Raw genomic sequence first — 15505 nt, forward strand, 5'->3', positions numbered from 1 at the left:
GATCCCCTCCTCCAACACACAAACGCGCACATGACCAATGAGGGCACGAGATAAGTTTGTGCACAGATGGAAGGCTGACAGGCAGGTAGGCCATCCAGTTACTTTAGCCGGGCCGGCTCAGATGATTGGTCGTGCTTTTTACAGTACTACGGTTTCCACAGATGACATTTTTTGTATGAATTTTTTGTCAAAGCACTTCAGATATTCATTGCTATCGGGATGTTAAGAGCATTCCATGGAATATATCAAAAAGTGTATCTCGAGCCGGTTTCTCAACTTACCTACCCCACCTTTAACAGCCACCGATATAAATGTGTCTTTGTCATAGCTCCAAATGTATATAGCCTAGTGTTGTAGAGAGAATTTTTAACTAAACGTTTTTTTTAAAGAGGTTTACCCACCCCAGCTTTACACACTGCAGGTCTATATGGATGCTAACTTGCTTTTTTTTATCAAGCATCTAGTGGTCATTAAAGGACATACTTGATACTGTTAGGTAGTAAGTCTAGAGAAACTTCACATTTATGGCTTTATTGATCTTTACATATGTTGACTTTCATACTTTGTGAATTGATAAAGGCAAATGGGGTTTAATGTCTCAAAAATATCCATCTTGTACTTTTTGACAGTTCCTAAGGCGAAAAGCAGTAACTGCAGGTATTTTTATATCTGAAAGCGCCACATATGATTTTCCTCGGGAATTTTGCCTAGCTAATAAAATTGCTAATGTACAGTAAGGGCTTTATTCAGCAGGCCATAGCCGTAACAGACATTTATAGAATGGAAATCTTTGTGATACTTAACCTGTCATAACAACACAAGAGACATGTGAGAAAGATTTGACTGGCATATGAATGCCGTTGGTTAGTTGTCTCCTCTTGTTTCTGTGATGGGAACTGCCGTTGGAATCGTCAAGATAAAACACTGAGTACATCCAGATGACGTGGTACCATCAGATGGGGTCGGTGTTGCTGGCGGGACTGTTTTCCCTGAATCAGTCGGCCCATCTGTGCTCCCTGTGTCTGGCTCAGGGGTCGGCGTACTCCTTTTTACATTAGTGATGGTTGTCATGGCAGTGGGGGTCATGCCCATAGTTGTCTGATCGGTGAATGGACGTTCCTCAGAGGACTCCTCTGAAGACTGACTCTCTGAAGACTGACTCTCTGAAGATTCACTAGATTCAGACTCCAGTGACTCACTCGACTCTGAAGATGAGTCACTGTAGCTCGAAGATTCTGCAGACCACGAAGACCCCATGCGATTCATCCTCAGCCATCCTTGCATCTGGTCATTTTCAGCGATGTCAGCATCCTGATGCCGACGCCAACCAATCTAGGGGAGGGAATAGAAAATGAGAGATATGTTGTTACTGCTACTGTTGGTGTTAAAGCACACAATTTCCTATTTGACGTGCAATTACGTATCTGCCACTATGTTCTTTTGCACTACTAAATACTGTTAATATTTACATTAATTAACTGACCGTCTATGTTTCCTGTAGATATTGAATTGCTCTTTTTACTGCACTTTTAGTGTACAGTTTTATTATTATGCTGCTGTGTTTATTGTATTTTTGTAACTCTGGCCCGACAATTTCCTTCGGGATAAATAAAGTCTTATCTTGACATCTAAACCCATGTATCCAGCTCAGTCGGTAGGGACTTGGGAACTGAAGGATTGCTGGTTCACGTCACGACTGGACAAAAAAATATGGAAAGGTGCCAGTTCACCAAAGAAATACACTTCCTGGGTACTGCCGAGGTGTCGTTGAGCAAGGAATCGAACTCCCAACAGAGAACCTGGCACTCTCTCTCTCTGGCACCTCTCCATAAAAAGTGCATGATGTGTATACATATGTGTATAGGTCCTATGTATTTGTAATGTGTGTACACAACAACAGAGTGGATACATGCATTTCCCCTTGGTTATTATCTTATATATTCCCATTGTTAAATTATTCTACATGATTTTTGTTAAGTTACAATGTATAGGGTGTCCGTTACGCCATGCATAGCAAGTTGTGAAATATAGTTAGTTTAAAAACACAACGCCACCTTTTCCTCACCAATGTCATACTGAAGGTTTATGAGCAATCATCGGAGAAATATATTCATTTATCAGCGTTGTCATAAGGTTTGTGTCCTGTGTGAAACCAAATGCTCTGGGCTTATATTTGGTTACGTATGCAATTAAAGACAAGTATCCACAAGTCAGAGAGTCACATAGGGAGTGCTCACATTACTGGTTATTGTTACACAATTAAAACTCACAATCCTCTTGTTAATTTCCTAAATGTCTATAAGAATTGACGTGATATTGCAAACATAATTTCTCTTTCTAGGCCGATAAAGCACTTATTATTTTTGACCAACTAATTGTCAAACACAGAGGATATTAAGTATAAACGGATTAATTAAAAGGTAATTTAAGTTCTGCTTGCCAATCAGCTGATCTACTTATTTGTAAATTAATGTGGGTAACAATTAACCAAATGTAAAACCTAAAGTATATTGTGTCCTCAGAAAAGTTACATAGTTACAGCACATGGCATGAATGTGTTGGGTGCAACAAACCCAAAATGTAACTCATAATGTAGCAATTTTAGAGCCTTAACTGTAAAAACGACTAAATGTAAAAGTCTTGTGTTCATTGTGCATCGACAAACAAAAACATTTGATCCGCAGAGGGAATATTTAAAAGGGATATGCCTTAATTCGTTCACCATAGAATAATTACATTAGTAGAATACCTCAAATAGAATCGGTACGTATTCATAATAAAGCAATAATCAGTTTTACTGTAGCACAGGGTTGAATACCTCAGTTGTGAAAGAGATTGAAACAAAATACAACAGGCACATTTGTTGAGAAGGAAAGATCAGTGAGAAGGAAGAAGGACGTTTTATATGTTGCTTTGTGGTTAGCTTACCGGCTTAGCGGATGCTGTTGTAGACAGGAGAGTGATGACTAAGGCGGTTGTCAGAAGCTCCATCTCTGATTGGTTCTTGTCTGCAAGGGAGGGAAGCCACAAAGAACAACACATTCACATATCCCGCCAACGCACTACCAGCGACTGGGTGTAGAAAGATGATGTACAGTGGAGAATTAGTATCCTTAAAAAGGTGAATATAATCCAAATGAAAACATGTTTTCTAACGACATACATATTCACATACCTATTATAACACTGAAAACCTTTTTAAAGATTTAAAACAGTTAATCACATTCAAATAAAACATTTAAAGCAAACTTACAAGTCTTCTGTAGAACCAGATCTGCTCCTTGTCTTTCCTACTTCTCTTAAATCCTGAATATAATCAATGGGATTCTCTGCAGCTGTAATCGCTCTCGGTTTCAGTTCAGACGGATGTCTCCATGCAGGAGTGGCTGCTGCTTATATATTCTGCCTGGACGTCCTAGATGATGTGACTGGCATCGGACCCTGTGGGGAGGATTGGGCAAGACTGGGTCAGAGGGGAGGGAGAGGAGGGGAAATTTACCGCGGTAACATATCAACCAAAGGCATGCATGAATCATTGGAAAACATGTTTGTTTTGAGTCCAGAGTCAGGAATTTGCTTTGGCAAATTTGCGGATATTTGACGTCAACATGTTCTTGGAACTTTAAATATGGGACTCCAAAGGGTGGACAAAATACCAGGAACAAGTGAAGTGCAATCTAGCCCAAATCTTCCCGGAAGATATACAAATATACATACAACATACACTGAAAAAACTGAAACGTTGACTTTAATTAAATGTATTATGTGAATAAGTTTCACAAAACTGTATTAGGTTAGTTGAAAGCGATAATATTAAGTTGATCCTATTTAAACTAAATGTTATTGCTTTCAACTAACCTAATACAGTTTTGTGAAACTTGTTGACATAATACATTTTATTAAAGTCAAAGTTTCAGTTTTTATATTTACCTCAGAATGTCATAGGGGTCCTTATAGTTTGTTTCCTGTAATAGCCCATATCCGTCACAACCATCTGTATTAACGGTAACTTAAAGGTGGAGTAGGTAAGTTTGAGAAACCGGCTCGAGATACACTTTTTGATATATTCCATGGAATGCTCTTAACATCCCGATAGCAATGAATATCTGAAGTGCTTTGAGAAGAAATCCATAAAAAAATGTCATCTGTGGAAGCCGTGGTACTGTAAAAAGCACGACCAATCATCGTAGCCGGCCGGGCTAAAGTAACTGGATGGCCTACCTGCCTGTCAGCCTTCCATCTGTGCACAAACTTATCTCGTGCCCTCATTGGTCATGTGCGTGTTGGAGGAGGGGCTCTGTAAGGAAGTGACAGATTTTTTCCGGCTGTGTATTTTCAAATTCTAGCGCACTCGAGCTGGTTTCTCCAAAATGACCTACCCCACCTTTAACCATAACATAATTGCACAGGGCAAAACAAAATGAAAACGTTTGGATTGGACGTTGGTTGATGCTTTGGGTTAAAGGCTAAAGTGAAATGTGACGTTGTGGCAGAAGGCAACGGAGAAATTATAAATGGCGAAGGAATTCTGCATGAGGTGAAGGATGAATGATCCAACGTTCAGGCTCTAGGTTGAGCAGCCAGTGGAGTGTAACAGTAGAGTCAGTGTTTGCCACACTTTGATCAGACCTGCATGTGTGTGTGACACCGCTGTGTGACCGCTCTACTCAGGAACTCCCCCCTCCTCTCTTACTCTCTCTTCCTCCTGTGAAAAAACACCTCAGGGTGAATTATGAAGCAGATGCGTAATGAAAAGGTTTCCAAGGAGAAATGTAAGGATCTACATTAACATAATAAGCAATCCCGAAAGAGATGAAACCTCCTGGTTAACCATATGAAACCAATGCCAACCGGCAACATCGTAAGTCGTGAAACCCACTGACCCTAAGAAGACTTTTTCCTATTTCCAGAGCTGAAACCATTCATAAACTAATATATGATTTGAGTCAATCAGCAACAATTAATAAATAAGGTATTTAAAAAAATATTAGCAAACATGCCGAACTTACCCTTTGATGTTAGTACTTTATCTATTTTGGGTTTTGGACTGTGGGTCCAACAAAACAACCCTAACCCTAACTCTTAGCCAATAGGAATGAGTGTTTCTTAGCAACATTGTGATGTCTCTAAGGAAGGAAAAAAATATCTTAACAACTAGTGGATTGTTTTTTTATGAATGTTCATGTCCACCGTAGGATTGATCCTTATTCCTCAGGTACATCTCTCACTTTTTCTGTAGCACCCAAACGAATGAATCAAAACGATTAGCTAATTTCTTGTTACTAAAGTGAGTTAAAGTTCTCAATTTTCCCAACACATACTAGATATATTTGCAACAACATTCATGGTTCCCAAGAGATGAACCCTAATGACTTCAATGCTGCACAGATGTTTCCTTTAATGCCAGGTTCACATCTGGTTTTGGGTGAAACTGTTCATACAATATATAGATTATTGGATTACTGTGAAATGTGAAATGTGGTACAGACCACATGGTCATTTTCCCCATTGGCAAAACTGTAATGCTTTGATTTTCTTTAGGATCATTCGGATGGTCAACCAATGACAAATACCTGCAAAGCTAAGGGAATTCCATTAGCTTCAGCTGTTATTTATGGTCACTACCGACTACAGTAGCAAATGTTAGCATGCTAAACTAAGATGGTGACCATTGAAAATATAATTTGGCTAAACACCAGCGTGTCATTGGCCGTACTCGTTATTCGCCGGGGCATTCCATCGTTTCCAAACGTGCTTCCACTTTTCTCTTATTCTCTGCCCTTCCCAACCACAGCTTCATCTATATCACCCAATCACCCAGCTGCTTCTCATTCCCTCTGATTAAATAAAGATTAGATAAATCCTTGCAAGACAAAGTATGTGAACCCTTTGGAACTTCCTGGATTTCTGCATAAATTGGTCATAAAATGTGTTCTGATCTTCATCTAATTCACAACAATAGACAAACACAGTCAGCTTAAGCTAAAACCACACAAACAATTATATGTTTTTATGTTTTTATTGAACACACCATGTAAACATTAACAGTGCAGGGTGGAAAAAGTATGTGAACCCTTGGATTTAATAACTGGTTGACCCTCCTTTGGCAGCAATAACCTCAACCAAACGTTTCCTATAGTTGCATATCAGACCTGCACAACGGTCAGGAGGAATTTTGGACCATTCCTCTTTACAAAACTGTTTCAGTTCAGCAATATTCTTGGGATGTCTGGTGTGAATCGCTCTCTTGAGGTCATGCCACAGCATCTCAATTGGGTTGAGGTCAGGACTCTGACTGGGCCACTCCAGAAGGCCTACTTTCTTCTGTTGAAGCCATTCTGTTGTTGATTTACTTCTGTGCTTTGGGCCGTTGTCCTGTTGCATCACCCATCTTCTGTTGAGCTTCAATTGGTGGACAGATGGCCTTAAGTTCTCCAGCTAAATGTCTTGATAAACTCGAATTCATTTTTCCGTCGATGATGGTAATCTGTCCAGGCCCTGAGGCAGCAAAGCAGCCCCAAACCATGATGCTCCCTCCACCATACTTCACAGTTGGGATGAGGTTTTGATGTTGGTGTGCTGTGCCTTCTTTTCTCCACACATAGCGTTGTGTGTTCCTTCCAAACAACTCAACTTTGGTTTCATCTGTCCACAGAATATTTTGCCAGTAGTGCTGTGGAACATCCAGGTGCTCTTTTGCAAACTTCAAACGTGCAGCAATGTTTTTTCTGGACAGCAGTGGCTTCCTCCATTTTATGACCAACTTAAGCAGAAATCCAGGTCATTCCAAAGGGTTCACATACTTCTTCTTGCAACTGTATATCATCAAACACAAGAAAACGACACAAACACAACTGCAGTACTGCACAGAGAACTGCTACTGTAATGTATTAGTTGGTGGTAAAACACACACAGACATATCTGTATATCCATCATCATCATCATCATCATCATCATCATCATCATCATCATCATCATCATCATCATCATCATCATCATCATCATCATCATCATCATCATCATCATCATCATCCTCCTCATCATCATCATCATCATCATCGACTTCGCTCAGAGAACTTTTTCCTTTTAACTGTACCAAAGGTCCGTACTGAACTTGGGAAAAGGGCGTTCAGTTACGCTGCCCCTCAAGCTTGGAACCTGCTTCAAACTGAGCTGAAACTCAGAGAGCTGGTCTCATTAGAAACACTCAAAGCAACTTTAACTGACCTCGAAGCAGGCCGCTGTGTCTGTAAATGCTTTGGCTAAACTTGGTGTATGACTGTGTTGTGATTGTGTGTTTTTTTTAAATTGTTTGTAACTGTAAAACTGTCTGAAACTGTGCTGTTACCATTCTTGGGCCAGGACTCTCTTGAAAAAGAGATTTTTAATCTCAATGAGACCTATCCTGGTTAAATAAAGGTTAAATAAAATAAAAAATAAAAAATCATCCTCATCATCATCATCATCATAGCACACACAACACATGTCTCCAACAACATGACACACACTGCTACGGCAAACACATCTTCAATCATGTAAGCACATGTAAATGACAACAATCTTAGTCGGTCTATTCTGAGTCAGTAACGACAACAGCTCTGGAAACTTTCTGATTAATTTTCCAGGGGAAATTCCTTAATCTGGTTCATTCTTACCGTCATCAAACCACAGTCTTTATGCAATGATGGTGATGCACAGGAAGTTCTAACTCTGGCATGTTAGGTGAAGCTGGGATGGGCAACGTCTTTTCAAAATATGTTTTGCTGAAATGCTTTTCACACAACATCAACAATTGTAGTGTCTAAGAAACTTATTGTGAAAGTTTATTCTTTATGTTAGTTTTGTCATGTCCCTTTGTCCCGTGCTTTATGTTTATTCCAATAAGTAACTCTCCCCCTCATTTCAGGCCTCCACGCCCCTATCTGTCTCCTGTGTCCGTGATTGTTTCCCCCCGCCCTGATTGTTTCCACCTGTTCCCCTTACCCTGTGTATATATTGTGCTAGTCCCCTCCTGTCCATTGCCAGTTTGTTTCCTCATTTAGGATACACGTACAAGCCGACTCCACGGACATATTACGTTCCTCTAAGCTCATGATCATAGTCCTTGTTTTTCCTCATAAGAGTGTTATTGTTTTTCCCTGTTTTGTTACTGTGACAATACCAGTAAAGTCTTTATTTTGAACACTACCTGAGTCTGAGTTGAGTCGTGCAGTTCAGTTCATGCCTCAGAGTTCACCCCTTGACAACAATCAATCTTTGAAATGCTCTGACAGTGCCTCTTCCTGTTTCACAAAGTCAGACAGCATCTCTGTGTTTCGAGCACATTGTGCCGTATTTTCTCTGAGAATGACTGCCAGCTAATGACACTCTCTCCTCAAGTTTTTCTACATCTGTATTTATCCAATCAGTAATAAAATAAAACGCGTATATGACCACCGTGACTAATACAGTGGTTGATTAACCACTGTATTCTCCAGTGGTTAATCAACCACTGGAGAATACAGTTTATTCCCAGGCGGCACTGAATGTTACACACTCAAAGAGAAACAGCCAGGTCCCAGGTTGGCCTTCTTATCATTTGAATTGAGGAATAAATTGAATACATTTGGCATATTATTAACAAGAAGTGAGAAATAAAATGCTGAATTGATCTTATACATGCAGACATTTTATTTTTAGTTACACTGTACCTTAACAAAACCAAATCAAATAAAAAAAGTGTTTTTCAGAACACGCACGCACGCACGCACGCACAAACGCACGCACGCACGCACGCACGCACGCACGCACGCACGCACGCACGCACGCACGCACGCACGCACGCACGCACGCACACACACACACACACACACACACACACACACACACTAATATGTTGTATTCCTCACACCCTCTGCATTGAAACTCGTATGTTACTAACCATGATTAGTGACATCTACTGGTGGTAAAAGTCACTAACATTACAAATGCAGAGAAACACTTCACCTTGCTAACACCAAATGCCCATTTCTGAACCCATATCTAACCAGTTTCGTTTAGCTGTCTGTTAAACTTTGGGAAATGAGTCAATCTCCCATGAGGCAGAAAGTAAAACCTATAACCACTTTCCAGATAAATGAAACAATGGTTTCTGTTTCCTGGTGTTTGCTAATATTTATGGTGCCATAAATGTGAATTGTTATAACTCTGGATACTTTCTTTTTCTCTAGTGCAGGTCAAATGTAGGATTTGTACCTGATGGATTATGACTAAATACCTGCAAAAATTATTCTAAGTATCATTAGAAATGAGAAAAGAGGAGCAGACACAAATAGATACTGTATTCTCATAGAGTATGAAGCAACAGACATTACACAGTATGCATTCATACATATATTAAACTACAGTAGGGAACATACACACATTTACTTAGGCATCATATGTATAAAGAAACATATTGTAATTTCTCTATGATTATAAGTGAATCCCATTGTCTATGTAACAGACTGATTATTATCCTGATATATTATTGTTCATTTAAATGGTAAATCTTTAAAAAATAGTTTGTTTAGGTGTCACAGTAATAAATATGTCATATTAAGCCGGATGTAAGCCACCTCTCTTATTGTGTTTGTACTGCCTGCTATCGGACTGCGGTTTCAAACTGTTTGAGCAAGTGAAACCTGATAGAGAGAAAAGGCCTCTTCCTGTTTCACAAAGTCAGACAGCATCTCTGTATATCGAGCACATTGTGCCGTATTAACTCTGAGAATTACTGCCAGCTAATGACACTCTCTCCTCAAGTTTCGCTAAATCTGTAGTTATCAAATCAGTAAATAAAACACATAATGTATAATGTAAAGTTTATTCCAAGGCGGCACTGAATGTTACGCAACAGCCAGGTCCCAGGTTGGCCTTCTTATTATTTGAATAGAGGAATACATTTAATACATTTGGGATATTAATAACAAGAAATGAAAAATAAAATGCTGAATTTATCTTATACTGTACATGCAGAAAAAATATATTTTAGTTACGCTGTACCTTAACAAAATATCAGAGGCGAATCAATTTAAAAAAGAGTTCATTTAAAGTGTTTTTTCAGAACACACAAATACACCCGAACGCACGCACGCGCGCCCACGCACGCACGCACACACACACACACACACACACACACACACACACACACACACACACACACACACACACACACACACACACACACACACACACACACACACACTGCTTGGAGTATTTAAGGCCTGCTAATAGCTGTGCATCACAGAAATCTGCTCCCTCTATTATTACTGCTGCTGCCCAGTAACAAGGACAAATACAGCAGAGATGTAGCAGTGGTGAAGACTAACTGTTGGAGCTATATATATCTCTCTATATTATTTAACAGTTTAACATTTATTTTCTTGCTGTTTATTATTATTATCATTTATTTATATGTATTCTTAGTTAGCTTCATAAGTTAAAGTAGTTTCTATGCTTTTATTTTGAAGGCATGTTTTGGGCACTGGGTGATTAGAGCACCTGGTGTAATTGTATATATTGGAGACAGGTGGGTGGTGGGAGCCAGAGCACTAGTAGGCAAACGGTTTTTTACCAGGGTGTTTCAAGTCAGCAATAGCAAAGGCTTAAGGAAAAGGGATATAGGAAACCTGTTCGTTGTTCTTTGTTATCGGAATAAACTGCACAAATGGAGAATCTTGTCTGGACCTGGATCATTGCCCTGCGTAAGATCCGCTAACTAGTGCCTCAGCGGCTGTATTATTTTAAGTTAATTATCTGTTTTATTTCTATATGATTTTGTCCGCTACAGTAATTAAGAACATTTACACTGCTATGCTTTTGTACATTTGTAAGTACTTGAGTATTTTATATCACTTATTATTTTTCGAATAATGCGCTGATCATGTTGAACATATAAGGGAGACAGAGAGAGAGGAAACAATAAATAGTGCATTGTACTTTTTGGTGCAAGTTTAATTATTTAATTTGAATTACATTTTAGTCCATTGCATGCATACAATCATCAATCAAGGAAATGTATACGTTTTCTATGCAATATTTAAGAAATAGAAGCAATTTTTACATGATAGCATTTCTACTTTTACCTGAAAAGATCTGAAATGAAGACAACAGGAAGTAAACCTTAGGATAAATTAGAAAATTAAGTGTTAAACTGTAACATGAAAGAGATGAACATAACTGGATATATTCAGTTATTTCTGCACACTGCTAGTTAATGATTGTTCGGCTACAGTATTTTAGCAATAAAGCCAGAGTTGATATTGTGTGAATTTCAATTGAGATGAAAATGGGAGGTTGGACAAACAACATCAGGCGGATGGTGTTACGTGAAATAGGGAGAGAGAAGGAGAGCTTGGGCACGAGAGGAAGATTCCTTATGAGAGGGGCTTGAGGAAGATAAAGAATGGGAGCAGATAAGATGGGAGGGCAGTGATGACAGGACAGTTATTAAAGCTTCCACTAATACATGCTCTGACTGCAGCCCATTGAGGAGCTGAAGATATTGAGCTGAACTGAACCTCAGCATCCATGTTTGTTTTAATTAAACCCTGTTTACAGTATCACATCACTGTGTTTCACATGTTTTGAAAGCGGCCATGCTTTTCGGTTGAGATAGCTACATTAGATATTTTGCAGAACAGAAATAAAGATCTAAAGATTATTTTTCATGACTCTATCATTTCTAATTCAACAAATCAATGTACCGATTGATTTTTTTCTAGCCCCACTTTTATATTAACATTACTGAAGTGGCTACGTTTCCATAGGTCAAAATGTGCAGCAGGAAATAGAATTATGACTTAGATTATTGTTATAAATATCCCAACAAACAACGGCATGTTGTGCTAAAACACAAAGCCAGGAAGCTTCGAAAAAGATTGATTGTATGGCCATGCTAACTGCTCCCTGAGGCTGTAATTGTTAGCGCAATGCTAACTATAGCATGGTAACGTGTTCACTCCGGCAATGCTAACGTGCTAAAATCAAGCAGGTATAATGTAAACTGTGTTGATCCGTCTTAGTATTTTAGCATGCTAGCTTTTGCACTAAACGAAGTACTGCTGTAGTTGGTGGTAATGTTATTATTTGTATAGGTCATACACTGAAGTTCTTCACAGATCCTAATTTCGATTGATGATGGTTGCTAGAGAAGACTCAAAAGTAAAAGCAAATCATTTAGACAGGAAAATGAAAGTCTGCCACCAATTACTCGATCATTGTGTGTTCACAATCGTCAACGTTTCTCCCTGAGATTCCCCTGCACAACCATCACAGGGACTTACAGTCTTTCTTAATGGCTTTATTACACAAATAATTAAATACAATCATCTCACAATTAAATATTGTCACATTATTCTTCACCTGAATGCAAACAAACAATAATGTATTACATATTCAAGATATCAGAAAGGCCTAAGCTCCTAAGCGAAGCAAAATCTCACTGAAAAAAAACACATTACACTATACACAATCAATACCTAGAAAATAATAAATACAATAGTTGATCAGGTATCAGGGAGCCAAATTCAATTCCCAACATTATATTTAGGCAATAGTTATTGTAAATTCAGCCTCCTAACATGATTGCTGTCTTGTTGGGTTCCTCAAATGATAGGTCAAAGTTTAGCTGAATAGCAGGAAGGGATTCAGTGTTTCGCTCCAGGAAACTTCAGTGTCTGAAGTGTGTGATATGAAATCAACTCATACTCACTTTAATGGACTGTATGTGACTGTATGTTTGTCCTCGGATGGAATAACCCAACACTTCAATCAAACAATTATTTGCCTTAATCCAAGGTGCTAAGGCGCTAACCCTTTTTTTTTTACAGCATCTCCATTTTCTCTAAATACATAATATAATTGCTTGATTATCAACAGATTTATAGATGAGTCGTATTTCAACTGAATGTGAACATACGTTTGCAATGGACATCTTATCATTTCACAGTAAGGGGGAACAATTACCTCGGTTGTTTGCCTATAAAACAATCTACGATAAATCTAAAATATTTTTGATCTACTGTTAATTTGTTTCATAAATTGCACTTAATTTATTTTACTGTTCAATTATCCTGTTGGCTTCCAATTGTTTTTATAAGTCTAGATACCAGTATCTTGAGAAATGCATCATACCCCTGATACACATGTTTATAATGAGTTTTAGTAATATGATTCTGTGCTGTGAAAATACGGCCGGAGCTGTTTTAAAAGCTACCCGAGTAAAAATGTCCTACCTTGGTTACACCTAGCAACACAAAGTCTTTGGCTAAAAGCCATTTATTTTTGCATTTTGCATGAATCAAGGCTGCATGTCAGTTTTTAAAAGTGACCGTGCTGAACTCATTAGCCACACACTTCACACACTCTGATCAGAAGGTCTCCTGCGAACTTTGAGTTAATTGGGTCTCTTCCGTAGTCGGAGCTCAAAGGTTCAGATCTAAGTGTCATACATGGGGTTGCTGAAGTTTACAAAAAAGTGTTCGTTGCTTTCCAAAAGATGGTTGTAAGATATTCGTCTGGAACGGAGAAGGAGAGCAGAAAACAGAGTGAGAAAAGGTTGACTTGAGAAGAAAAATACAAGAGATCCCTCTAAAATATTATTTAGCAAAGATTTGATGACCACAGTCTCATGTGAAATACAAATAATCTCATTGGTCAAATTCAATGTGGTTGTGAACAGTTTCTATTCGAAAACATTTCCCAATTTGGGATCAATAAAGCACATTATCTTATCTATTCATTTCTCTGGTATGAATAGTCAATATGAGACCTGATCACACCATATTTACTTTATTAAAAAAAACATGTTACGGCCTGGTGAGATAATTAAATCCTGCGTTTGGTTCTTCAACAAACTCCATTCATCTTCATTGTGGAAGCAGAAACTTGAGAGAATAAAAACATCCACGAACAAAACCAAAACTATCCGGAAAAAATAATCTTTCATTGTGATTTGAATGAACTATTCCTGATTCACCCAAAAGGTACTGACTTTCCTCTGGATGCTAAGAGCACTGATGCTGTTTTGCTGTTACTTTAATATGAATACGATCTACTGTATGATGCACTACAAAAACTCGAAATCCTGCCAAGTATATTTGTCTAATATCTAGTCAGAATATGTATTTACACCTATAAGACCATATAAGACACAATAACTTCACAAGTAACAATGCTGTGGGATATCCGGTCTTGTTTTTAGACAATGCATCATCTTGTTAAGTAAAGAAATCTTATTTTGAGTTGTCTCTCAGATGAAACACATATTTGTTTACATATTTATTAGAAAATCACCAACAAAAATCAGAAAACAGAATTTTTTTGAGCATTTGCGGCTTATATTGTAAGGCAAGGCAAGTTTATTTATATAGCACCCTTCAACACAGGGCAATTCAAAGTGCTTTACAAAAAATGAAAGACATTAAGAAAATAGCATTTAAAATCAGTCATTAAAAAGAAAATGACTGATTTTGTAACACAAAATGTCCTGATTTTGGTCAAATATAGTTCAAAATAAGTTTTCCCAGCTAATTGCAAGATCTGATTTATCTAAATATCCCATCTTATTTCAAGAAATCTTACCAAGCAAATGTTCTCTTGTTCTATTGGCAGATTTTTTTTTACTTATTTCAAGTGAAAACAGCTTGTTTTCATTTTTGTGTAACAGTTGCCAGGAAATGTCATCACTAACGTTTTAGTATATTGACGGTAGAATAATGTAATTAGAAGTTTGTTTAAGCTCTGGACTCACCGGATCCTGTAGTAGTACAGACCAACCAACACGGCTATGACGGTGATCAGGAACACACAAACAATCACTGCAATACTTCCTGAAATGAGACACAAAGAAAGACATAGAAGATAAGTCTGAAGATATTCCTTCTGATTGAAAAACATGTTTTTATTTCACCATCTCTAATCCTGCTTCTCTTTTGCCTGTTACACTCTTCTGAAAAATGGAAGAAAAACCCATTGCTATTTAAAGACATATCTACCTCAAGGAGAGCTTATATCTTTAGCCGTTCTTTAGTGTTAGTTTGGACGCTTGTAATTTAACCACATTGTGAGGACCATGCCATCTTCTAACTGCAACGTGAAAGAGCACATCAAATTCCATGGCAATACATCTGCACCTTTATCAAAGTTGTTAAATCAATTTAATCCCAAACATGAATGTCAACCATAGTTGGGATTCAATTAGATGTACGGGTTAGGGTTAGGGTTAGGGTTAGCTGATTGGATCAGTGCTTCTCAAACTTTTTTCAGTAATGTACCCCCTTTGAAACATTTTCTCTGCCAAGTACCCCCTGACCGACCACGGACATTTTTGACAGAAAAAGCCTATATAAATAATTACAATAATTAACAAACCAATGAACAAAATGATAAATTATGAACAACTATAAATACACAAATGTAACATGTTTATATGAGGACCCCCTTAGTGGTTCTAGGAATATTTTATATAAAATTGTGCTTTCTA

General features: G+C 38.0%; 1 protein-coding gene and 1 long non-coding RNA gene across 2 annotated transcripts; both read right to left on the minus strand.

Annotated features, from left to right (window-relative positions):
* Nucleotides 1-515: 515 nt before the first annotated feature.
* LOC307027177 (uncharacterized protein) lies at nt 516-3427 on the minus strand. Its single transcript, XM_079695375.1, has 3 exons — nt 3254-3427; nt 2929-3008; nt 516-1332 (listed from the first exon to the last, which is right to left on the minus strand). The coding sequence occupies exons 2-3, from the start codon at nt 2989-2991 to the stop codon at nt 865-867; spliced, it is 531 nt and encodes a 176-aa protein (XP_079551501.1). The 5' UTR covers nt 2992-3008; nt 3254-3427; the 3' UTR covers nt 516-864.
* Nucleotides 3428-12306: 8879 nt separating this feature from the next.
* LOC307027178 lies at nt 12307-15244 on the minus strand. The gene is made up of 2 exons (XR_013804563.1): nt 14774-15244; nt 12307-13538 (listed from the first exon to the last, which is right to left on the minus strand). It is a non-coding gene; the product is annotated as an uncharacterized lncRNA (long non-coding RNA).
* Nucleotides 15245-15505: the final 261 nt, after the last annotated feature.

This window comes from Notothenia rossii (genome assembly GCF_949606895.1).
Source record: "Notothenia rossii genome assembly, contig: scaffold_595, whole genome shotgun sequence".
Taxonomy (NCBI): Eukaryota; Metazoa; Chordata; class Actinopteri; order Perciformes; family Nototheniidae; genus Notothenia; species Notothenia rossii.

What these genes read in the sequence shown, in the direction of transcription:
- LOC307027177 (XM_079695375.1), bottom strand. Translation starts at nt 2,991, where the DNA reads ATGGAGCTTCTGACAACCGCCTTAGTCATCACTCTCCTGTCTACAACA. An exon ending in CAACAGCATCCGCTAAGCCG is followed by an intron (nt 1,333 to 2,928) that starts GTAAGCTAACCA and finishes TCCCTCCCCTAG; the next exon opens with ATTGGTTGGCGTCGGCATCA.